Consider the following 23,202-nt stretch of genomic DNA (forward strand, 5'->3'; position numbering starts at 1 on the left):
ATTTCTTAAGTCCCTGCACCGTGGTGGTGACATCTCCGCTGGGCCATGCTCCTGGATGGTCCCCGGGGGGTTGTAGCTTTGCTGGGTGGTTTTTTGCTGGTCGGGGCATCCCTTTGCTCCTCTTGCCCCTGGATTAGGAGTGTCCCAGCCTCCCCGGGGTGGAGGTAAACCCACGGTGGGCATGGCAGGGAGCTGATCCCGGGGAGCTCATCCATGGGGTGCAGGAGTTTCTCGCAGGCGTTTTTGGGCTCCCACAATTTGTGCATTCAGGGCCAGCCTTCTCCTGGAGAGCTGCAGGGCAGGGGGAGCAGAGGTGCTTCCCATGGGCCACAAAAGCCTGCCCCTGTTCCAGAGCAGACAGTGCAGATGGCATCGAGGGCAGGTGAAGGGTCTCCAGGTGGGGTTGGAGCTTCAGGAGCTGCTTCCTGAACCCCACCAGCCTCAGCGATTTCGGGGTGATTTTCCTCTGTCTGGGGATCCCCACGGGCTGTCTAGCAGCCCCAGCTGAGGTCAGCAGCTCTTGTGCCATAGATGAGGGATGTGGTGCTGGATCTGCAGCCCGGCCCCTCCAGGTGAACCCATGGGGAGGGGACAGGCTCTGGAGGTGTCTCCTCACAGCCACACTGGCCCCCAGGCACCAAAACCTCCAGTGCTGCTCCAGAGAAGAGGGAAAAGCCCCAAACCCACTTTCCCAGTCGCTTCCTCTCTGCTCAGCCCAAGGGCACGAGGTGGGCTGTGGGTAAGGCTGGGGTGTCCCCACAGGCTGGCAGTGCTCTGATGGGTGTCCCCAATTCCAGGGGCACCTCCTGGTACCTTCCCCCCAGGGTGGAGATGCTTGACCCTGCTGGATGCCTTTCCAAAGCCTTTTCCTATGGAATAAAAGGATATTTTGGGGGGATGACGATGTCCTTGCAGGCAGAGGACACTCAGAAGAAAGATCAGATTTAGAAAATGGTGGCTGTAGATAAAGGTCAGCCAGGGCTGTTGGTTGGTGCTTTTCCCAGGATCATTTCAGGATGATCTGGCCAGGATTTCTCCTTCAGGCTGCTCAGGAAGGCAGTGGGATGGCAAACGTGGGTGTCCTGTGACAGTGTCTCTCTCCACGTGGGACAACTGATACGGATGGAGTCTGGGTGTGGATGGTGGGGACAGTAGCGTGACCCATGTGTCCTGGTGGATGAGGACACTTTGGAGGTGGTTTATTGCCTTGGCTGGAGGGTTTTGGTGGAGAGGAAGCGAGGCTGGAGACCTCTGGAAGAGCGCCCATCTCTCCTGGTGTCCTCTGGCTCCCAAAGCCCCCGAGGTGCAGCTCTGCTCCTTGTGCTGTGGTGGCTGCTGGTTTCTGGGAGTGTTTCCCCAGGTTTTTGGGTGCCAAATCCGAGATGAAAATGAGCAGAAACCCTGCGGGAATGCTGAGCCCTCAGGTGGAACAGCCCTTCCCACCCCATAGGGATGCTGAGGCTGCAGAGGCTGAGCCCAGCCAAGAGACCCCAGAACGGGCCAGGCCATCCTCAAATGCTCCAAGACCCCCCCAAAAACAGAGTTTGATGGAAAAGCCATCCCCAAACACGGATCCTCGTCGAGGAGCAGCCACAGGGGCTCAAAGCCATCTCCCCTCCTGGGAACGAGCATGGCCCTGGCTCTTGGGGCAGCCAGAAAATGTCCTCAAGTAGCACCTTCTCGCCCGCGAGCGGCCCCGGGCTGGCCCCAAAGGCCTGCGAGAGTTTGGGGTTCCTTGTGCACGAGCTGGGGGATCCCTGCTCTGCTCCCAGCCCTGGAGGAGCAGCCCCACACTGCTGGGTTTGGTCTCAGGGGACTCGGGCTCCGCCAGGCAGAGCAGGGAATGTGCTTTGGGTTCCCTGAAGGGCTAACAGCCTCCTTCCACCTTGATGTGTAAAATCTTGGAGAAGCCGGGTCTTTTCCTCAGGGCCTGGAAGAGGAGCAGACGGTGGGGCTGGGGGGGGGACACAGCAGTGCCGGGGGGAGGGGAAGGGGGAATGCCTCAAATCCCTGGCAGGACAAGAGCAAGGGAGGAACAGGGGAATCCCTGCCATGGGAAGGACAAGGGGTGAGGGAAGGACAGGGAAGAACACCTCAAATCCCTGCCTTGGGAAGGGCATGGGGTGAGGGAGAGAGAAGGGAGTCCCTGCCCTGGAAGGACACGGGGCAAGGAAAGGACTTGGGAGGAGGAGGATATCTCCAATCTCTGCCTCAGGGAAGACACAGGGGGAGGAAGGGAGAGGGGGGAACATCATCCCAAATCCCTGCTACAGGAAAGACAGAGGCAAGAGAGGGAGAGCGGGAACATTTCTGATCCCAGCCAGGGGAAGGACACAGGGCTGGTGGGGACTGGGGCGCTTTACCTGGAGTTTGTTCACCATTTCCTCAAACATCTTCCTGGCTTCAGGGCTGTGGGGCTCCTTGAAGTAGTCCACGATCCCCACCTGCACTACGATGGACTTCAGGTTCCGGCACACACCTGGGGACACAGACACCACCTGGATCTGCACACCTGGGGACACCAGGGACTCCAGCCTGTGCTCCTCAAGGCCATCTGTGTATGGGGAATCCTCACCCTGAAGATGGAGGAGACCTGGCCAAGGTCTCTGCAGGGAGGACCATGGGCTGTAAGGTGGCCCCTGGCTGTCCCAAATTGATGTCCTCCCGATCCCCTGACTCTGCCCTCCAGAGGGGTGGGCTCCCAGCAGGGTCCAACCAGGGCCACCCAAGCTGTGACCACCAGGGCAGACCTTCCTGAGGCTCTGAAGCTCCTGCCCTGATCATTCCAGCAAACAGTGTGACCCAGACTCAGGTGTGTCACAAACATTGAGGCCATGATCACCCTGGAGGACCACAGAAGGAGCATCTCCATCCTCCTTGTGGGCCAAGGCAAGACCAGCTCTTCTCGGGCCATCCTTGGTGGGGGATGTTGGATCCTCTCTTTGACACCTTCCCCCAGAGCTCCCAGCACCCTCCAGTGCCAGCAGCTCCTGTGGATGGGGCTGGAAGAACATTCTGCCCCATGGATTTGGGCATCAGAGCTGTGTGGCAGACGTTTCGATGTAAGAAATATAATATTGCTCAGTTTTTGGTTTGTAAAATTGTATAGAGATATGTAAGATAATGATAAAAGTTGTTTTTATTGCTAATTAATATTAGTAATATTAACGTCTTATTATTAATATTTTAAAAATACTAGAAACAGTATCATTAAAATAATTATTAAACATTATTTTCTTGTTAATAGCATTATAGTTTAATTATTATTTTATTATCAACAATAATGTAATCGTATTTATATTATTATTAGTAGTATTAACATTATTGATATTTAATTATTATTATTGTTAATATTATTAAACATTATTGCTATTATTAATATTTTAATTGGGGGGTTGGTTTTTTTGACTGATGGCCCGTGCAGTGGTACTCACTGTTGAAGTGCAGCAGGGCTTTGGGGGTCACCGGGGTGGATGTCAGCACCAGCATCTCCAGCCCCTTGAGCCCCTCCCGGCACACCTCGGCAGCCACCTCCTGGTTGATCTCGGCCACGTGGTCCAGCTCCAGCACCTGCAGCCTCATGCAGTTCCTGGCTGCAGGGACAGGTCCTGTCAGCCCCGCGGGGAAGGGAGCAGGACAGCGTGGGGAAAGGGGCTGCGAGGGACGGGCAGCACAGGGAGGGGCGGGGAGCACCATGTGGTGGGTGGGCTTCTCCGCGGAGATCCCCGTGGAGAATCTCTCTGCCCACAGCAGAGACATCTTGTCCCAGCAGAGGAGGAAGGGGCTGCCCAGGGAGGGTTGGAGTCCCCACCCGTCCTTGGAGGTGTCCAGGGGATGCCTGGAGGTGGCACTCAATGCTCTGGGCTGGGGACAAGGTGGGCATTGGGCATAGGGTGGACTCGGTGTTCTCAGAGGCCCTTCCCAAGACCAGTGACTTGTTCTGTGAGCCCATGACTCTAAGTGCTGGTGACAATGGGGGCATTGGGCCCAGGGTGGACTTGGTGGCCCCAGAGTGGACTCGGTGCTCCCACAGACCCTCCCCAAGCCCAGTGACCCTCTCAGTGCCCCCGTGGCCCCGAGCAGTGCCTACCTAAGGAGGCCAGCCCCTGCACGCCGCAGCCGGCGCCTCCCACGCCGAGCGCCCGCAGGTGCGGCCAGCAGCGCCCGATCATCTGCAGGCAGCGGTTGCTGAAGCGCGTCGGCTGCTGGCTGGGGACAGCAGGGACAACAGCTGGGGGTGGCACGGCCACTCGGCCCCTCCAGGCACTCCCACCCCAACAGCCTGGCGGTCATCCTGGGGCGTCCCCACGTGAGCGGCACCCGGGGCTGTGCCGCCACTGGGACAGGGCAGCTCCGAGTGCCCCAAACCTTGGCCAGAGCAGCTGTGGCTGCCCCTGGATCCCTGAGGTGTCCAAGGCCGGGCTGGACACGGCTTGGAGCACCCTGGGACAGTAGGAGGTGTCCCTGCCATGGCAAGGGTGGCACTGAATGAGCTTTATGTTTCTTCCAACCCAAACCATTCCAGGATTCTGTGATTCCAGCCTTGGAGACCCAAACCAGGCCCTGAACTCTGTTGCTTGCACAGATCAAAGCAGCAGCAAGGCCTGGAGCTCTGGCTCAGGTGGAGGAGCCAGGTGCCATGTGCTGCTCCCCCAGGGCAGACAGGAGCCACCAGGCCTTGAACCTGGCCTCTCCTGTAGGGTGACATCCCCTGGGCACTGACATCCCATGAACAATACTCAAGGGGCTTTCCCTGAGTGTCCTGCTGTGTGAGCCATTGGCTCCTGAGCACCCAGACGTTGTGGGGTGGAGGTGAGACCCCACCAGCAGCTCCCCAAAACACTTTCCCAAAATGAGAGCAGCTGCTGTGGCCCCCACAGGCAGTGACACCTCTTTAACAACAACATCCAGGCCCGACAGGGCTGCTGCTGCCGAGCAGGGAGAGCTCAGACAAGCCTTTGATGTTCAGCGTCACCTCCCAGACCCATCACAGATCCCTTTCATCTCCTCACAGCAGCCTCCCTGGAGCATTCCCGGCTCAGCGGGGAGCTGCAGACACCCAGCAGCTCCCAGTTTCCACAGGGAGGGACAGGGCTGAGCTCCTTGTCTCCGAGATTGCTGCTCATCCCATGAAGACCCTCCCATAGCAAATCAGGTTCTGTCACCCAATTCCAGCTCAGTGGTGCCCCTCACACTCAGCGTGGTCTCCTCCTAACCCCATTCCATCCCTGGCAGTGCCTAAGGCCATGTTGGGCACTGGGGTTTGGAGCACCCTGGGGCAGTGGGAGGTGTCCTTGCCATGGCCCTGTGTGGCCTTTAGGGTCCCTCCCCACCCACCCCATTCTGCCTTACCAGGGGTGCAGGGGTGCGACCTGGAGGGAGATGATGTCCCTGCAGCCTGCTCCAAGGGCCCAGATGACCTCATGGCCCACGGGGTCTGTGGAGCTCCTGCAACAACACAGGGGACACATCTGATGGCTCCACCAGCAGCGGTGCCACCCTTGGGCTGGGTCTGCATCCCCCAGGGAGCTCCTGGAGCACCCAGAGGTGCCAATGTGGTCATCATTTACATCCCAGCACCTGCCCATGGAGCAACCAGGCCCCACAGCAGCCTGTGAGGAAGGCTGGAGGCATTCCCAGCTGGAATGGTGCCTGTGGATGTGCAATGTCAGCAGGGGCAGGAGCTGAGGCTGGAGGTGAAGAGGGGGAGACAGGGCTGGGGGAGAGGTTGAAGGTGAGGTGGAGGTGCATCTTCCACATGCAAAGGTGACAAGTGACTGGCAGAGACTGCCAGGCCATGTGTCCCAGACAGACCCTGTCCCTGTAGGCCACTCTGGGCTGGTGTCCCCTGGTCTGCATGGGGAGAGTGCCAGGGGGTGGGAAGGACAGCCCAGCCAGGGGCAGGGGCTGCTCTGTGGCCCCTGTCCCTGCTTTGTGCTTGTGCCACTGTGTCTGTAGGTGGCTCCTGGCCAAGTGTCACTGCAGGGTTTGCTGTGGCTGCTCCTCGGTGTCTTTGTCTCCTGGGATGCTGCTGGACCTGGGCAGGGACTGGGGCAGGTGTGGGTTTATCACGGCGTGGAGCCCAGTTCTGAGGAGAGGTGCCACCATCCCGATGCCACCAGCCCAAACAGTCCCCTGGCTGTCCCACCACACCAGGAGCCTCCCACAGACCGAGGCCACGCTTCTCAAGTCTAAATGCCCCACTTCAGAGCTTCAGGCAAGCCTAAAAATAAAGCTGGGTGTTACCTGGAGTGCCTCACACATCTGTGCTGGAGCAGGGTGCTAAGAGCAGCAGGGTAATCAGAGCATGAGTCACAGGCACAGCTCAGGGTGTGCCAGGAGCTCCTGGGCTTGCTCTGCTGTCCTTGGAACAGGAGATGGAGCAGCCTTGGGGTTAAACCTGGCAGCTCTGGGCTGTCTCTTGTCTCGTGGTGTGGGTCAGAACCGGCTCTGAGCTCCTGGGGTTCACGCCAGGGGAGTGGCTGGATGTGCTTCCCCACCTGGAGGATTCTCTGGATGAGGACCAGGTGGAATGGACACCAAGGCTGATGTGGTTGTTTGCAGGTGCAGCAGAGCAAGGATCATCCTCCTGGAGGGTGGAGGGAAGGCCAATCCTGTCTGCACAGGTGGCCAAAACTAAGGAGTGGCCAGTGATGCCTTCCAGGACCTGTGACCTCCTCCAGGATCATCAGGACTCTTGTGTCCTTGACCTCAGGCCAGGTCTCCAAGCTAAATCCTGGCTCTCCCATGGCAGAGCTGTTCCTCCCTCCCAGGAGAGAAGGACCCTGAGCCTCTTCCCTCCATTGGCTCCTTCCTCAGGGGTGACAGCCAGGTGGGACCTCACTGGCACCTCCTCCTCACCCTTCTCCACCACAGAGTGATGTCTCCTTGCCAAGCCCCTAGCTGGGATGAGATCAATAATGGATGATGGGAAGGGAGCTGGAAGTGAGACACCTGCACGGGAACAACCTTGAAGGGGATGGGAGTCACAGGGACAGCTGGCACTGGAGACACTGGAGCTGTCACTGGGGTGGGGCCACGGACAGGCAGGTCCTCCGTCCTGTCCCAGCGCTGTGGCAGGTGCTGGTGGCCGCCCTTACCGGTAGGTGACAGCCTGCAGGGCGCGGCAGTAGCAGCTGGCCAGCCAGAGCGAGCGGTCGGTGAGCACGTTGGGGCAGTGCGAGATGCGCAGGATCAGCAGGTTACTGCCCGTCGCCTTCAGCAGCGACTCCAGACCCGCCTCCAGGCAGCCCCTGCCGGCAGTGAGCCACCATCAGGCGCCGCAGCCCGTGCTGCCCTCCCTGTCACCACCCCGGGAGAGTGACACCTCCCACGGGCAGCCACAGTGGCCCCAGGGCACCCAAATCCCACAGCAGGAGCCGGTGTGCATCATGGGGTGCATCATAGGAATGGGGCTCACGGAGCTGAGCAGCCCCGAGGAGCAGCTGTGGGAGGGGGGACATGGGGACAGAGGGACACGGGGATAGAAGGACACGGGGACAGAGGGACTCACCGTGTGCTCTTCATGTAATCCTCCTTGCTCTCCTTCTTGCCCCGCTGGCGCGGCTTCAGGTTTTGGAGGGTGAGGGAATGCATCTGGGTGCACCACTGGGACAGCATGACCAGGAACTGGGGCACAGGGGGGCCAGTCACTGCCAGGGACACCTCAGAACGTCCCACGCCACCCTCCCCTGGCAGAAATGTGTGAAAATGCACATAGGAGGCCATGGCGGAGTATGTGCCACAGAATCACGGGTGTGAGCACAAAATGATGGGCGTGACCACAAAATGATGGGCGTGACCACAAAACCATGAGTGTGACCACAAAACCATGAGTGTGACCACAAAACCATGAGTGTGATCACAAAACCATGAGTGTGACCACAAATTCACCGGTGTGACCACAAAAGCACATGAAAACCTGTGCAGGTGTGAGCTCCTTTGTCACCTGCAACACCTCCAGCACCGGAGCAAGTGCCCACCTGTGTCCCCCCTGACCGTGATGGCACAGCCATCGCACCCACCAGGGAGACGCTCACACGGCTTTACCCCTCTGGAGGAAAGGCCGCGACCCGCGCAGTGCCAGCCCCTCCCCGGTACCTTGGAGGAGACCCTGGCGTTCTCCAGCAGCACCCGTGTCCACACGGCCGGGTGCCGGGCCACGAACTTCCAGTCCTTGCACACCTCGGCCGCTCGCAGCAGGGTCTTGGTGTCCAGGTAGGTGAAGATGCAGAAGAGAGCCGCTCTCATCTTGAGGATCTCGGGGCTGATGACCTCGCTGCAGTGGCCCGGGCTGCCCCGCTCCAGCCGGCACACCTTGCCCCCGGCGCCCTCGGGCCGGGCCGTGGGACAGCCAGCGTCGGTGGCCACTGGTGCACGGGAACAACAGCGGGTCAGAGAAGCTCCATCCCTGTCCTACCCTTCACCTCCCGTCCGCAAAGGCCCCGCCGCGCTCTCACCCGTCAGGCGGCAGCTGCCGGGGGGGCGGGACGCCGAGGATCCCGGCGCCTCCGGCTCCCAGCCCTCGGCCTCCGACTCGGTGGTGCGGGAGCCCACGTCGGACACGTCGCCCTCCTCGCCCTCGGTGCTGTTGCGGTAGGGCCGCCGGTGCCAGTTCTGGATGGCCTGGCGGCGCAGCCCCGAGCCCCGCGCCGTGTACGGGGGTCCCTCGGCGGTGTCGTCGGTGGGACACGGCTCCGCGCTGTCGCTGTCGTAGCAGCCCGAGCTCTGCGACACGGCCTTGGCCCGGCTCGAGGCCCTGGGGACGGCGATGTCCGACCTCAGGGCTCGCCGGGGGGTACGTCCCCTTCCCGTTGTGACCCCGTTAAATCCCGGAGAGCGGCGGGCACGGGCGCTCACTCACCCGGTGCTGGAGGAGGAGCGCTGGTTGGACACGCCGTAGGGACCGTGCACGGCCACCCCCGGGCCCGGGTGCCGCTCTCTCTGCGAGTACAGGGGGACAAGAGGAGCCAACGTGGCACAACCCAGCTTGTGCACGGCGCACCGAGGGAGGGGACACCCCGCTAACCCACCAGTGCCAGCTGCGTTTTGGGGGCACACCCTCCCCCGGCGGGGTGCAGAGCGGCATCTCCAGCACCGCCCAGCGCCACGGGAACACCGAAACTGGGAAACACCTCCTCTGTGGGATCCCCCACCCAGGATTAGCCATTTCCCATGGGAAGGAGACGGGGTCCCTGCACCGCCCCGGGGTCCGGATCCCCCACCCGGGATTACCCATTTCCCATGGGAAGAGGACGGGGTCCCTGCACCGCCCTGCTCGGTGCCTGGCAGGGGGGAGCCAGGGGCTCATTCCTAAAGCTAGCCTTGCATTATGGAAGCCGCGGGCACATTCCCGAAGCACAGGATGAATTCCCGAAGCCGCGGGCGCGTTCCCGAAGGCGTGCCCGTGCCTGAGCCCGCAGAGGTACCGCTCGGGCGATGGCCTTGGTGGCCGGGGTGCCGCAGCGTCCCAGGCTGCCATTGGGGGTGGTGCCGCAGCTGCTGCTGATGATCTGCAGCTGCTTCTCGGCGCGGTCGGCGCGGTCCAGCAGCTCCTCGATGAAGTGCTGCAGGCGAACCTTGGCGTTGGCCTCCCGCGCCGCCGTCTCCTTCAGGAACTGGTCGATCTGCAGCACTTCCCTGGCAGAGGGACCCGCAGTGACACCCCGGGGCGTCCCCACCCATCCCCTCAGCGCCCCCGTCCCCGTGTCCCAGCTGGGAGCAGGCTCAGGGGTGCTCAGCACACCTGGATTGTCCCATCCTCTGCCTGAGCCGGGTCTGTGCCAGCCCAGGTGGCCCCGAGGATGGGCTGGGGCAGGACAGGGGTGAGGGGACGCTCCCAGCATGCTGGAGAGGATGTTGCCACCTTGGTGACATCCCCAGCACCTCATCCATCACCCCCCAGGACTGGAATCAGGCTCCTGAGCACGATGGAGCAGAGGGAAGAGGATGATGATGGTGTGACAGGGTGGGGGAGGAGGATGGCAGTGACACCCTTAAACCCTGCTCAGCTGCAATCCCTGTTCAGCCCGGTGGTTGCGGGGCCCGGCTCCCTCATTAACACATTAATTAGCGGGTGCTCGGGAGCTCTGAGCCTGCGGAAGGGCTGTTTCCCATATCATGTGGCCAGCCCTGGAGTGCCGTGTGACAGCAGCTCCGTGACCCGAGCTGACCCCGCCCCAGCACAAACACCACTGTCCTCATCTGCTCCCCAAAAACCAGGGAAGTAAAGGGGACATGGCACAGACACCCCAGTGTGGCCACATGGCCTAGAACACACGGAGCCACCACAGCCCTGCACATGGATGTGCTCCATGAACACCCAGGTGTGCACCAGGTGCACACACACACACATAGAGACCCCTGTCCTGCACACCTGAGTGCCCCAAATGCTGCCAGGAGAGCACAGATCCAGCACAGAGCTGACACAACTGGCACACACAACTGGCACACACAGCACATACAGCCAGGTATGACCAGGCACACACACATAGGCAGCATCAGAGGGTGTGAGGCCCTGGCACAGGGTGCCCAGAGCAGCTGTGGCTGCCCCTGGATCCCTGGAATGTCTGAGGCCAGGCTGGACATTGGGGCTTGGAGCAGCCTGGGACAGTGGGAGGTGTCCCTGCCATGGCAGGGGTGGCACTGGGTGGGCTTTGTCCCTTCCCACCCAAACAATTCCATGACTCTATGAGAACCCACATGAACACAGCCCAGGCACAGGCACAGCTGCTCACACCTGCACAGCTGGTGGTGCACACACACACAGAGTTGCTCACACCTCCCCTCAGCACTCAGGAACCCCTGAAGATGCACAAACACAGCTTTGCACACCTGTCTGGGGCACACCTGAGCTCGGACACTGGACCACACACACCCAGACACACCGACCTGAGGACAGAAACACAAACACACCCACCTAACCTTGCACACCTGATCACACACACCTGACCTCAGAGCCCTGACTGTGCACTCCTGGACACCAAACCTGATCGTGCACACCTGACCTGCGACACCTGGATGCAATGATCTGCTCAGAGGCACAAAGGAAAGGGAGAGGGCAGCCCTTAGTGACACAAATTCCCACTGCTGGCTCTCAATTACCAATTAATTACCAATTAATTATCAATGAATTTATCCCCAACCCGCCACTTGCAGGCAGAGCCCGGGAGCTCTGGGAATGCTCTGGGAAGGCTCCTGGAAGTGGCCCCAGGGGATTTGGAAGGCAAATGTGGAGCTGGGCAGCAGCTGTAAGGTGATGCTGATGGTTATCTCCTGCATCTCTCTCATTCCCATGGACTGGGTGGAAAAACACTACTGGCAAAGGAAACGGAGCCCAGGAGCCAAAGGTCTCCCAGGAGGACTGCAGCTTTGCAGTGTCTCGGAGCTGGCAGGGCTGGGATATGTCCCCACAATGTTTTCAGGGAAGGCTTTGCCAATTAAAAGGATTTCTGATGGCTTTCCCACATCCAGGGGAAAACCTCCTCTCACACCAGCGTTTCCCATGCTCTCCCTGCAGCCTCGCAAGGGATTTTGTCCCTTGACATGGAGGAGTTTGGGGACTGACAGGGACAATCGAGGGGCAGGAGGGTTGCTCTGAGTAATGGGAGGTCCAGGAGGTAGTTTTGGGGCATAAGCCCAGGGTTTTAGGTGATAACATTGTCCAGACTCCATCAAGAGACATTTGAGCAATTTATCCTGTCCATCTGTCTCCAGGACCAGCTCCAGACTCATCCACGCTGGAGTCCTTCATTCCCTCACCACACATCCCCAGGGTGCCCCTGGACAACCCCCATGAGACAGCCCCCAAACCCCTCATTACCTGTCCCACAAACGTGCCCCCAAAGCTGTCCCCCCAGGGTCACCCTGCTCCTCAGCCAGGACATCCCCCCATCCTGGGAGCTCTGTTTCTGAGCCAGGTCATTATTTCGGAGTCAAAGTCATTCACAAATGTGCAGAGGACGATGGGAATCAAAACAATTCCTTCAGGAATCCCAGTAGTGCTCCCAGCCCAGCACAGCCATTCCTGTCCCCCACAAACTCCTCACTGACTTGCTTGGCCCCTCCAGATTTGCCCAAACTCCTGAGGAGCCAGGTCTGGTTTGCTTGAGCAGCACCAAGGGGCAGAATGGGACTGGAGGGAACCTTAGGAGCAGCGTTGGGGTGGGCAGGGAGTGTTGAGTGGAGAATACGGCATGGAAATGAGGATGGCAGTGCCACAGGCTTAACAGCAAATGGAGGGGATGCTGCTTGGGCTGCCACACCCTCCCTCTGGGAGAAAAACCTGGAATTTGGCATGGGGGTGGCCCCAAAGTGGGTTTTAAGGTTCCTTCAACCCAAACCAGTCTGTGGGTTAGTGGTCCCCAGCCTGGTCACGTCCTGGGAGCACTGGTGGCTCTAGGACAAGGTCTGGCTTGCCATGACCCAGCTGTGGATGGGCCCAGGTCTGTGGACACTGAGTGGGTGGGAGAAGAGGCAGAACCTGATCAGGGATGATGCTGATGGGTGTCACCAAGGGGCTCTGCCTGAGCCCTGGCCCTGAGGGTTTGGTGGTGGTACTGGGCTCCTCTGGACTTACAGAGTTGTTTGGATTGGAAGAGACCCCAAAGTTCATCTCACTCCACCCCCTATCATGAGCAGGGACACCTTCCACTATTCCCCACTTCTCCAAATCCTTCCCAACCCAGCCTGGAACCCTTGCAGGGATGGGATAGCCACAAGTTCTCCAGGAGTCCCTGCCAGGCACCCCGAGGCTGGGACAGGGACAAAGGACTCACTGCTGCTTCCGTGTGAGCTCCTGCTCCTTCTGCACCAGGTCCTGCTTGAGGGAGGCCAGCATCTCCACGCTGACGTCCACCTGGCGGGACAGCTCCGAGGCGCGGTCCTCCAGCTCCTGCTTCTCCCGGCTCAGCCTCAGGCTCTCCTGCTTGGCCTTCTCCAGCTCCGTGCTCTTGCGGTCCAGCTCCACCTGGAGCCGGCCCACCTGCGAGGCGATCTTCTGCTCCACCTCCTCCGTCAGCTTCTCCAGCCTCTTGTCCACCTCCAGCTTCTCAAAGGCGCGGATCTTGAGGCGGGCCAGGCCCTCCTCGTAGGCCGCGTCCATGGCGGCGGGCGGGGCGGGCGCGGGCGCCACGGCCTTGCCGCGGGTGAAGATCTCGCTCAGCGGGATCTCGATCTCGTGCACATAGCGGGGCGACGGCGACGACGACGGGGCCGGCTCCAGCTCCTCGGCGGGGACCAGGTCGCAGGAGAAGCGCTGGTCCTTGCCCTGGAAGGACGTGCTCTCAAAGTAGTCCCTGCGTGCGGCCGGGGCCAGCAGGGCCCCGTCGGCGGCCAGCGGGAAGACGGCGGCGTCACAGATGCTGTTGGTCTTGGAGAGCACGTAGAGGGTCTCGTAGGTGTGGTTGTACTCCAGGTGCGCCCGCAGCGAGGACAGGCTGCGGAAGCGTTTGTGCTCCCCGCAGCGCGGGCACCGGTAGGGCAGGTCCAGCGAGGCCATCCCTCCGCTCTGCTCCCCGGGGCGCCCGCGGGGCCCCGCTCATGGCGCGGCACGGGGGCTGCGGGCACGCACGGGGGGCACCGGGGACACCCCAGCACTGCGGTGGTGACTCCACTGGGACATGGCCTGGGGACAGCCCGGGGCGGAATGGAGGGTCTGGCAGTCCTCGGGGGGGATCCAGCAACTCTCGGGGAGGATCCGGCAATCCTCGGGGAGATGTGGCAATCCTCAGGGGAGATCTGGCAATCCTCAAAGGGCTGTCAGCATCAAGCGGTGCCAGGCGCTGGAAGAGATGGGGGTCAGTGATACCGGGGTGAGGGAGACCCCAAAAATCCCTCCTTGGTCCTTCTTCTGGGTCCCCTCTGTGCCTCCATCCCACCTTCCCATGTTCCTCCCACCCATGTGCATCCCTTGGGGGGGCACACGGTGCTAAAGAAGGTGTAGAGCCCTGGGAATGTGCAGAGCCCTGGGAATGGGTAGAGACCCTTGGGAAGTTCCACAACCCTTGTGAAGACCCAGAGTTTTTGGGAAGCTCCACAGCCCTTGGGAAGTTCCACAACCCTTGTGAAGACCCACAGCCCTTGGGAAGCTCCACAGCCTCTGGGAAGTTCCACAGCTCCTGGACTCAATGATCTTAGAGGTCTTTTCCAACCAGAGTGATTCTGTGGTTCTATAAATCCTTGGGAAGATCCATAATGGCTGGGAAGGTCTCCCAGCCCTTGGGAAGGGTCACAACTCTCTGGGGGAAGCACAGCCATCAGGGAGGTGCACAACCCATGGGAATCTCACTCCATCCACCCTGAGCTGGTCACAGGAGGTGGCACAGGTGACCCTATTGCTCTCTTGCCCAACCACCACTCAGTGAGCCCCTGCAGCATCAGGGGTCTCCAAGGCCCAGGATTATCCCAGTGTCCAACACCACGAAGCAAGCGCTGGGGTCCTGAACATTCTCCAAGCAAAGGTCTGCCCAAATCCTGCTGGATCAGCCTGTGAAGCCTGGAATGGGATTCATTCCCAAGAGCTCTCATCCATCCCTGAGCCCCCCATGCTCAATGTAGGGGACATGGTGGCCTCTCCTGCCTGGGTGGGTGAGGGTCCCTGTGGGACCTGGATCATCACCAAATCCTCCACAACACCAGTGGGGGAAACCACCCTTGTAAAATGGGATAAAACACTGAAAATCCAGCCCAGGAGGTGGCCACAGCCCCCTCCAGCCTGGGGGGCACCTCAGGGCACAATATTTTCATTTTTCTTCCATTTGTCATTCAAAGATGAAAACTGTAATGCTTTTACCCCAGAACACTGAGGGCACACACGGGTGGGAGTATCCTCTGCTCATCCCTCTGCCATATCCCACAAACAGCTCTTCCCACCACCCTAAAAGCCCTCATAGCCCTCCTGCATCCCATAACCACCAGCTGGGGAGCCCTGAACCTCCACCCATCCCCGCTGGTCCCCAGGGCAGGGTCCCTGGTGCCTCAGCATCTCCTCAGAGGGACAACCAGGCCACGAGGCTGGGAAACCATCTTTTTAAGGGAAAAATTCGCAAAGGCAAGAAATCCATGCCAGAAATAAACCCGAGCCGAGCCAGGAGGGTTTGTGACCCTCATGGCCGCGTTTTGGGGTCGTTACCGAGCACACCCTCCCACATTAACCCCACCTGGGCCACCACCGGCCCGGCCCCGCCGAAAACCGAACCGCGGCGAGCACAAAACACGTCCGGACACTCCGGCCGCTGCCAGGGGGATGAGAAAGCGCTTTTCCAGCGCAGGGATGGGGAATCGCGCCCCGGTGCCTCAGGCCTGGATCCCTGCCCGCGTCTCCCGGGGCACCCGAGCAGCCTCAGCCCGAATTTCCCGGCCAAAATCCAATGCAGGATCCGGCCCGGGTGGCTCGGGAAGCGCACGGAGCCCACGCTCCATGTCCTGGGCAGGTCCTACAGCGGCCGCAAAACCTCTCCTCGCTGCCATCTCCACGGCAACGAGCAGGATTTGAGGGAATTATCGGCGGAGTCATTACTACGGCGGCCACGCTAATAAAACCCACAGGCATCCGGAGCCGGGAAAACGCTGCCGAGCGCCGGGATTGCAGCATCCCCGCGCTGCTCCGGCGCCGCTACCTGCGATCCATCATGGAGCCTTTCTTCGCATTGTTTAACGATTTTTCTGCCCACCCAACCCCCCAACCCTCCCCCCCCCCCCAAAAAAAAAAAAAAAATTACCGGCAGGCAGCTCCCCTGCCTGGTTGAAGAGGGAAGGGGGGATGGAGAAACGGGGTGCGGGGGGGATGCTGCCGGGGTGGAGGTTGATGCCGGGGTGGAGGATGCTGTCCGAGCCACTGGTCCCCAGCCTGCCCCGGCGCTCCAGAGGGGTGGGAGCACCGTGGTGGGCGAGGACGGCCGGGGCTGAGGCGCAGGGGGCTCGGAGGGCGGTGGGCATGAAAATCTGGAGGCATTTTTTGCCCCCCCCAGCCCTCGGAGCGGGGAGCGGCGGGTCCGTCCTCACATGGTGGCAGCGGCTTTGTCCCCGCTGCGTCTCCCCGCTCCCGGGGGCCCTGGGTGAGGAGCATCCCGGGGACAAGCCACCACCTCCCAGGGCACCATCCCTCCTCCATCCCGTCCCCATACCTGCTTCTGGCCGCCGACCTCCTGCGCTGGTCTCCTCCGGCGAGGGCAGCATCTCTCCCGCTCGCCCGCGGGCCAGCCCCGAGCCGGGGGGTGCGGGGTGGGGACGAAGCCCGCACAGCCGCTCACCGCACAAAGGAGGCGGCTGCGGGCGGCTCAGGGCTGTGCCGGGGCGGGGGGATGCGGGGCACGGCGGCTGCGGGCGCGGGGATGCGGGGCAGGAGGGATGCAGCCCGCGGGAAGCATCCGGCTCCCTGCGGCCAGCACCTCCATGCCAGGCAGGCCCTGGGGAGGGAGGGAGGCAGGCAGGCAGGGAGGGTGGTGGCTGCGGGGTGGGGGGAGGAGGAGGAGGAGGCAGAGGAGGAGGAGGAGGAAGGAAGGAAGCCGAGGCTGAAGGCCCCGGCGGGGTGCTGGGAGGGTGGCGGCTCTGGGCACCCTGGGGATGGTGGGTCCCCGGGGTGCTGGGGGCTCAGCGCGGGTTCGGCATGGCGAGCGAGGGAGGGAGAGAGGGAGGGATGCAAGGATAGAGGAAGGCGGAGGGCGAACGCCGGCAGCCGCCTCCTCCCCTGCAGCCGGAGCCGGGGCTGCCTCGCTGCCGGTTCCTCCCGCACAGCTCCCTCTGCCTGTCTCCCCACGAACACGGCGGGCCCGGCTGCCATGGCAGCCCCCGGCCCCACAGCCCGCTGTCCCCACCGCTGGAGCCCCTGGCAGCTCCTGGATCACCCCGAGCTTCTTCCCCGGGATACAGTGACTGCGCGGCTCAGCCGGGGCACCTGCTCTGCTCCTGCCCCACCCCGGGCTGGGCACAGGTGTCCGGGCACGGACTTGGTGCCAGGACGGTCCCTGATCGCCCTGTGTTCATCCCTGCCTTGATCCTAATCCAGTCCCCCAGTATCCTGCCTTGGTCCTGATCATGTCCCTGACCACCCTGGCTTGGTCCCTGCCTTGGTCCTAAGCTGGTACCTGATCATCCTGCCTTAATTCCAGGCTTGATCCTGATCCAGTCCCCAAGTACCCTGGCTTGGTTCCCAGCCTGGTCCTGCTCTGGTCCCCAAATGCCCTGGTTTGATCCCCAAGGGCCCTAATTTGGTCCCAGTCCTGTCACCAGTTACCCTGGGCTGGTTGCCAGCTTGGACCTGATCTGGTCCATGGCTGCCCTGGTTAATCCCTGTCTTGGTCCCGACCGAATCCCTGAGCAGCCAGTTTTGGGCCTTGGCTTGATCCCCAGATGGTCCCTGGGCGCTCCGGTTTAACCCTGCCTTGATCCTGATCCAGTTCTGAGCTTGGTGCCCATGCCAGGGGCCCCCCGCCCTACTGTGCTTTCCTCTCCTGGGGTGGGTACGGGTGGGTGGCAGCACCCCAGGGTGCTGGGGCATGGGGTCAGGGGGTGTCCCCACGCCCTGAGATTCGGGGTGTCACTACTGCTGCCCTCCTTCACCTGTGCCCAGCCCCAGCAGCTGCAGAGTGGCTGTGGGGTGTCTCTGTGGGGTCACTAGGGGGTGGCTGTGGGGTGTGTCCCAGCTCTCCCACCTCCCTGGCAGCGCTGGCTGGAGGAGCAGAGGGCCAAGGCTGGAGCAGTGCCTCTGCACAGCTTCCAGGCTCAGCATCAATTATGGATGATTTCCTGAGGGGTATTAATCAAGGCCTCCTGCATCATTCATGCCCAGCGGTGCAGGGAGGGCTCGGCTCTGCTGCCCAGCGGGATCTGACATCCCCGGGGAGGGGCCCAGCCCAGCCCCTTCCCTTCCTCTTTTCTCCCCAGAAAAGGTTTTCCTGAATGCTCGGGGTCATCTGCACCCCTTGGGGTGATTCTTGCCCAGGATTAGGCTCCCACACACTGGGAGGGTTCACCCGAGGGTCATGAACATCCTTGGGGACTGTCGGGGTGTGAGATTTCTAGAGACACATCTGAGGGGAAATTTGGGATTTCCTTCTGGCCCCTTCCCACATCCCATCTCTGCTACCATCCCCCCAATCCCCTGCCCAGCTTCCCACCTCAGCTCTACAGGGTCTCCACACCCCATGAAAGCTCAGATTCTGCTGGGATACCTGGGACACTGGGTTCTGCTGGGATTACTGGACACTAGATTTTGTTTGGATTACTGGGACACTGGGTTTTGTTGCGATTACTGGGACAATGGATTTTCCTGGGATTACTGGGACAATGGACTTTGTTGGGATTATTTGGACACTGGACTTTGTTGGGATTACTAGTGTTTAGCCCTGGAATGTTCCAGTCCACGTGCTGACAAAGGGCTGAGGGACATGAGGGAATAAAACAGGGTCACCCCTCTCTCCATAATATGACTGAAGGGCAGATCCCAACTCTCCAGGGCTGCTGGAGGGGACAAAATCCATCAGAAAAAGAACGAGCAGACTGCAGCTGTCCCCCCTCCCTGCCTCAATTCCCCTCCCTCTGCAAGCAAAGACTGTCAGCCCTAAATCACCTGAGCATGGATGACCCTGGCCCTGCTGCCTCCATTCCCACAGGAACCTTCTCCTGACGAACAGAGACCAAAGATCGGCATGCCCCATCTGAGCACCTTCCACTGGAGATTTCGGGATTTCAGGATTGCAACTGATTTTTAACCACCAGAGGAGGGAGGTTCTTTCATGAGAGGGATATTCCTGGCTGCAGCAGCGTCTCCTTTGCCACCCAGCCCAGGAGAGGGGAACCAGCACCCCTCTATCATTGAAAATCCCCAAAGGGAGGGAGTAAACAGCTTCCCTTTGCCATTGAAAATCCCAAAAGGGAGGGAGTAAACAGCCTCCCTCTACCATGAAAAATCCCAGAAGGGAGGGAATAAACAGCTTCCCTCCAGGGGTCCCCATCCTGCCTGTCTGGTGGTGCCTGGATCTCTCCAATCCTGGGGTGAATCAGGCTGGAAATGGGGAATGGGAACTTCATCCCATTTCCTGAGGGTGAAGCCAAGAGCATGTGGGACATCTGCACCCCAGCAGGAACCAGGATCCAGGAATGGGGGCTCTGGGCTGGGCTTTGGGGTCCCCACAGAAGAGGGGAACGCTCCTCCAGGACTCTGCCCCATCAGAACAAACCCAGAGCCCTGTGTTTGGAGGGAGACCCAGCACAAGGAGCAGGATCCCTGCTCTGCCCCGGGATCAAACCCTGCCGCCGAGATGAGCCCCCACCTGGGGTTTGGAGATGCTCAGGAGGTGTCACCAAGCAGCAACCAGCTGCTCTGACAGATTCTTTTCTCCCTGCTAATTGTGGAAGCACCTTTCCCCCCACAGTGCAGCAGCAGAGGTCAAAACCCCGACGGAAACAGAGGATGGAAAGGCAGAGAGCAACCGCAGCGAGGGCTTGGATCAGCTCAAATCTTTAATTAGAAAAATAGACACGAATCTGAAATATTCCTGATAGAGGCCTGTTCTTTTTACAAACGATGATGATGACGATGATAATGATAATGATGATGATGATGATATTGAAATCACCTTTCCCAAGGGCCTGTTAGCACCGGTTGCCAGAGCCCGGGGGCGCCTCTCTCTCCCTTCCTGGGGAGAAAGGGCCAGAGCAGCCGCAGCCCCGACCGTGCCGGGGCTGAAAATCTCCAGCCAGGAACATCCTGTGAAGTGCTGGCTCGGGAAATCACAACCTCGGAGCATCCAAAAAACGCACCTCGGTGGCGATTTGTGTCTGTACACGGGTTTTGCTTTCCCCTCCTGGGAACAGGAGCTGTAAGATGGCTCAGTCCCCGCGGCTCGGAGATGGCTCCGGGGCTGCCACGTCCCATCCCCGCAGGGAGATCCGGCCCTGCGGCACCGCCTCGCCTCCCGCGGGGCCCTCCCGGTGCCCGGCTGGGCTCCGCCGCCTCTCGTCTCCTCTCCGGGGCCACCCAGGAGGGAATTCCCACCCCGGCTCTCCCGTGAGACGCTCGGGGGACCTCGGCAAAGGCCGCCTGCCTGGCAGCGCTCAGGCAGGAGGTTCAGAGTGTCCCGAAGGAGAGCCCCACGGAGAAGAACCCCAAGCCCTTGAGCTTCTCCTCGGTCCGGGCTTTCTGCTTGAGGTGCACTTTGCTGTGGCGCTTCTTCTCGTCGGAGCGGGCGAAGCGGCGGCCGCAGGTGTCGCAGGAGAAGGGCTTCTCCCCGGTGTGGGTGCGGATGTGGGTGGTGAGGTGGTCACTGCGGCTGAAGTTGCGCAGGCAGATGCGGCACTGGAAGGGCTTGTGGCCCGTGTGGATGCGCAGGTGCCGGTTGAGCTCGTCGGAGCGGGCGAAACTGCGGACGCAGTTCTCCACCGGGCAGGCGAACGCCTTCTCGTGGGGCTTGGGGCAGAAGCACTTGGAGGAGCATTTGCTGCGCCGAGTCTTCTTCTTGGGCTCGGCCAGCGCAGGAGGGTTGGCGGGCAGCAGCGAGGGCAGCGAGGAGGACGCGGCGTGGCCCAGAAAGTCCGTGGGGGGAACAGAAGGAGAGGGGTGAGGATGGAGGAGCTCGGCGGAGCCCAGCAGGCCCGGCAGCACCTCGGGCTGGCCCAAGGAGGCGTCGAAGTCCGGCAGTAAGGGCGCGGGCATGTTGTGGATTTTGGTGTCGGCGAAGTCCCCTCGGGCTGGGAAGTTTTCTGGCTCGCAGCTGAAGCCCAGATGGGTCCCAAAGCAGCCGGGGTCCTCTGGCAGGCTGCCCAGCTCCGACGGGCAGCTGACGGACAGGACGCTCTCCAGCTTGGAGCCCAGCGCGGGGAACAGCCCCTGGCTGCTCTCGGGGGCCCCGAAGCCCTCGGGAGAGGGGAAGGCGGCGGGCAGGAAGGCCTGGTGCTGCTGGGAGAGGGGCTCCCACTGGGCACAGGCGGCTTTGAACTTGTCCAGGGGCGGGGAGCCGGAGGCCAGCTTGATGTCCTGCTTGCTGTCCAGCAGCTTGGGCTGGAAGAAACACTGGGAGGTGTTTCCCAGCGCGGGCTGTGCCTGCAGGGGCTGTGCGCTCTCGGCCGCGGCGAAGGCGCCGTAGCCGGGCTCCGGGAACGGGGCCGGGCTGGAGCCGCTCATCTCGGGCTGGCACGACGGGTACAGCTCCAGCTGGCTCTGAGCCACCTCGGGACACGGGTAAAGAGCGTCCAGGTGCCTCTGGTGGCCCTCGGAGGAGGCGAAGGGGGAGATGCCCAGGATGCCCGACATCAGGTTGAAGAGGGATTCCTGGTCCTGCGGGTGCTCCGGCACCGCCTTGATGAAGAAGCTGCCGGTGTAGCTGAGGGAAGGGGAGGGCTGGCCGCCCAGCAGCGAGTAATCCACGGCCCCGCCGCTGCCGGGGGCACCCAGCAGCTCACCTGGGAAACAGAGGAGACGGTCGTGAGAGGGCTGGAGGGCTGCGGGGCTGGGGGCGGGATGCGGGGAGCGGTGGGAGGCTGTGGCGTCACTGCGAGGTCTCCGTCCCCGAAACCGCACCGGGAGCCCCGGGATCCATCCCCCGTCCCCCAGCAGGACCCTCGGGACCCGCGCCCTGAGCTAGCGGGGAGCTGTTGAAGCCCCAGCCCGGAGCTGAGGGCGGAGGAGGGGAAGGTTCCCGATTCCTGGATGCAGCGATCGTTCCCAGCGGGGTCCCCCATCCCTGCGGGCTCTCGCCCGCCCTTACCTCCAAGGAAATCGGCCTCTGCCAGAAGTTGCTGCTCAGGCTGCCCCAAACCCTGCAGGTCTCCGGTTTTCATCTCGCAGCTCTCCTCGTACTTGGAGTAAAGCGGATCCGGGCAGGAGAAATCCATAACATTGAGCATCTTCCCTGGAGACGCGGCCGGAGCAGGGCGGGGGGGCGGGCGGGCTGGGACGAGCCGGGGATGCTCGGAGAGAGCCGGGAGGAGCTGGGGATGAGCCGGGGGATGCCCAGGGAGAGCCGCTGGATGCTCCAGGCGAGCCCGGGATGAGCTGGGAACGCTCGGAGTGCCCGCACTGATGCCAGGGATGCTCAGGGACGAGCCGGGGGCGCTCGGGGTGCCCGCACCGATCCGAGGGATGCTCGGGGCAGGTGCCGGGAACCCTCCAGGTGATGCTCAGGGGTGCTTGGGGCGATGCGGGGGCAGGGCCCGGGCTGAGGGGGGGCAGGCAGGGCCCGGCGGCGGCGCAGCCCGAGCGGACACCCGGAGCTCCCTCCCCGCCGCCCCCTTTATAGCGGGAGCGGGGCTGCTCCGACCTTCCGCCGCAGCCATTTCTGGAGTCCCCAGTGAGGCTGCCGTGACGTAAATGCCCATATATGGACTCAGGATGTAGGCTAGGGAGTCCCAATAAGGAAATCTCTCCCGTGACGCCATGCCCCTTCCCTCCCCCTTCCCTCCTCCCCTCCCCCTTTTCTCTCCCTCTGTTTTTCATTCCCCCCCCCTTTCCTTCTCTCTTTTTAACTAATAATCGCGATATTTTTAACAAATCTCTGCCGCTCCGTGTGTGCGTGTGTGCCCAGCATCCCCTCCCGCAGTCCCGGCCCCGCACGGGTGTGCACACGCGTGTGCAAGCCCCGGCTGTGCAGGGACCAGCCTGCGCTCGCAGCCTTTGCTTTCCCCCAGGCCGGTTCGGCCTCTGCGGTGCTCGCAGGATTTTGGGAGGCTGCGGGGCATCCCCGCGACTCCGGCCCTTGCTCCGCAGCCTTGGCTCCTGTCCCACCATGGACTGCAAAATCTTGGGATTTTTGCACCTTCCCCAGGCTCTCCTTCGCCCTGCGCTATATAATTCTTTCCCCTCCAATAAATGCCTTTTGTTGCTCTTGTTCCTTCCAGCAGCGCCAAAGGTGCCGGGTTTGCTCTTCCTCCCCCCTTCCCTCCCCTCGTTTCCCGGCCGGATCTGGCGATCCTCTCTGCTGGAGGATGGACGCGGAGCAGGAGGTGGATGCCGGCTCCTCCTGCGGCAGAGCGAGCGGCCGGGAGGGGAAGGCAAAGGCTGCCACAGCTCCCTCCCTCAGCACTGTCATCCCAGTCCACGGCTCCCACCCGGGCTGGCGTGTGACAGCCCCGGAGCTGGGCTGGGGGAGGCACATCCACCCTGCAAACCCCTCCGTCCTCCCGGAGGGAGCTTTCAGAGCGGGCTTTGGGGATCGGGAGGGATCCTGGCAGCGCTTCTACCCCCGAGCATCCTCCCGGCTCCCCTGC

At 61.7% G+C, this 23,202-nt stretch overlaps 2 protein-coding genes across 2 annotated transcripts; both read right to left on the reverse strand.

The window, feature by feature from the left end:
• Positions 1-1,638: 1,638 nt before the first annotated feature.
• FBXO41 (F-box protein 41) lies at positions 1,639-13,635 on the reverse strand. The gene is made up of 12 exons (XM_066316825.1): positions 12,777-13,635; positions 9,411-9,639; positions 8,864-8,943; positions 8,460-8,758; positions 8,101-8,369; positions 7,514-7,629; positions 7,101-7,253; positions 5,353-5,448; positions 4,091-4,209; positions 3,435-3,593; positions 2,364-2,479; positions 1,639-1,930 (listed from the first exon to the last, which is right to left on the reverse strand). The coding sequence occupies exons 1-12, from the start codon at positions 13,496-13,498 to the stop codon at positions 1,868-1,870; spliced, it is 2,421 nt and encodes an 806-aa protein (XP_066172922.1). The 5' UTR covers positions 13,499-13,635; the 3' UTR covers positions 1,639-1,867.
• A 6,096-nt stretch (positions 13,636-19,731) lies between these two features.
• On the reverse strand, positions 19,732-21,916 carry EGR4 (early growth response 4). Its single transcript, XM_066316826.1, has 2 exons — positions 21,705-21,916; positions 19,732-21,399 (listed from the first exon to the last, which is right to left on the reverse strand). The coding sequence occupies exons 1-2, from the start codon at positions 21,841-21,843 to the stop codon at positions 20,069-20,071; spliced, it is 1,470 nt and encodes a 489-aa protein (XP_066172923.1). The 5' UTR covers positions 21,844-21,916; the 3' UTR covers positions 19,732-20,068.
• Positions 21,917-23,202: the final 1,286 nt, after the last annotated feature.

Source organism: Sylvia atricapilla, chromosome 4 (genome assembly GCF_009819655.1).
Source record: "Sylvia atricapilla isolate bSylAtr1 chromosome 4, bSylAtr1.pri, whole genome shotgun sequence".
In the NCBI taxonomy this organism is placed as follows: Eukaryota; Metazoa; Chordata; class Aves; order Passeriformes; family Sylviidae; genus Sylvia; species Sylvia atricapilla.

Bases quoted from the DNA above. Each gene is read 5' to 3' on its own strand.
- FBXO41 (XM_066316825.1), bottom strand. From the start codon at position 13,498: ATGGCCTCGCTGGACCTGCCCTACCGGTGCCCGCGCTGCGGGGAGCAC. The intron at 8,944-9,410 runs GCACGGGCACGC...CTGTACTCGCAG, and splicing joins CGGTACCTCTGCGGGCTCAG to AGAGAGCGGCACCCGGGCCC. The intron at 8,759-8,863 runs GTGAGTGAGCGC...CGCCGTCCCCAG, and splicing joins CGCTCCTCCTCCAGCACCGG to GGCCTCGAGCCGGGCCAAGG.
- EGR4 (XM_066316826.1), bottom strand. From the start codon at position 21,843: ATGCTCAATGTTATGGATTTCTCCTGCCCGGATCCGCTTTACTCCAAG. The intron at 21,400-21,704 runs GTAAGGGCGGGC...TCTGTTTCCCAG, and splicing joins AGAGGCCGATTTCCTTGGAG to GTGAGCTGCTGGGTGCCCCC.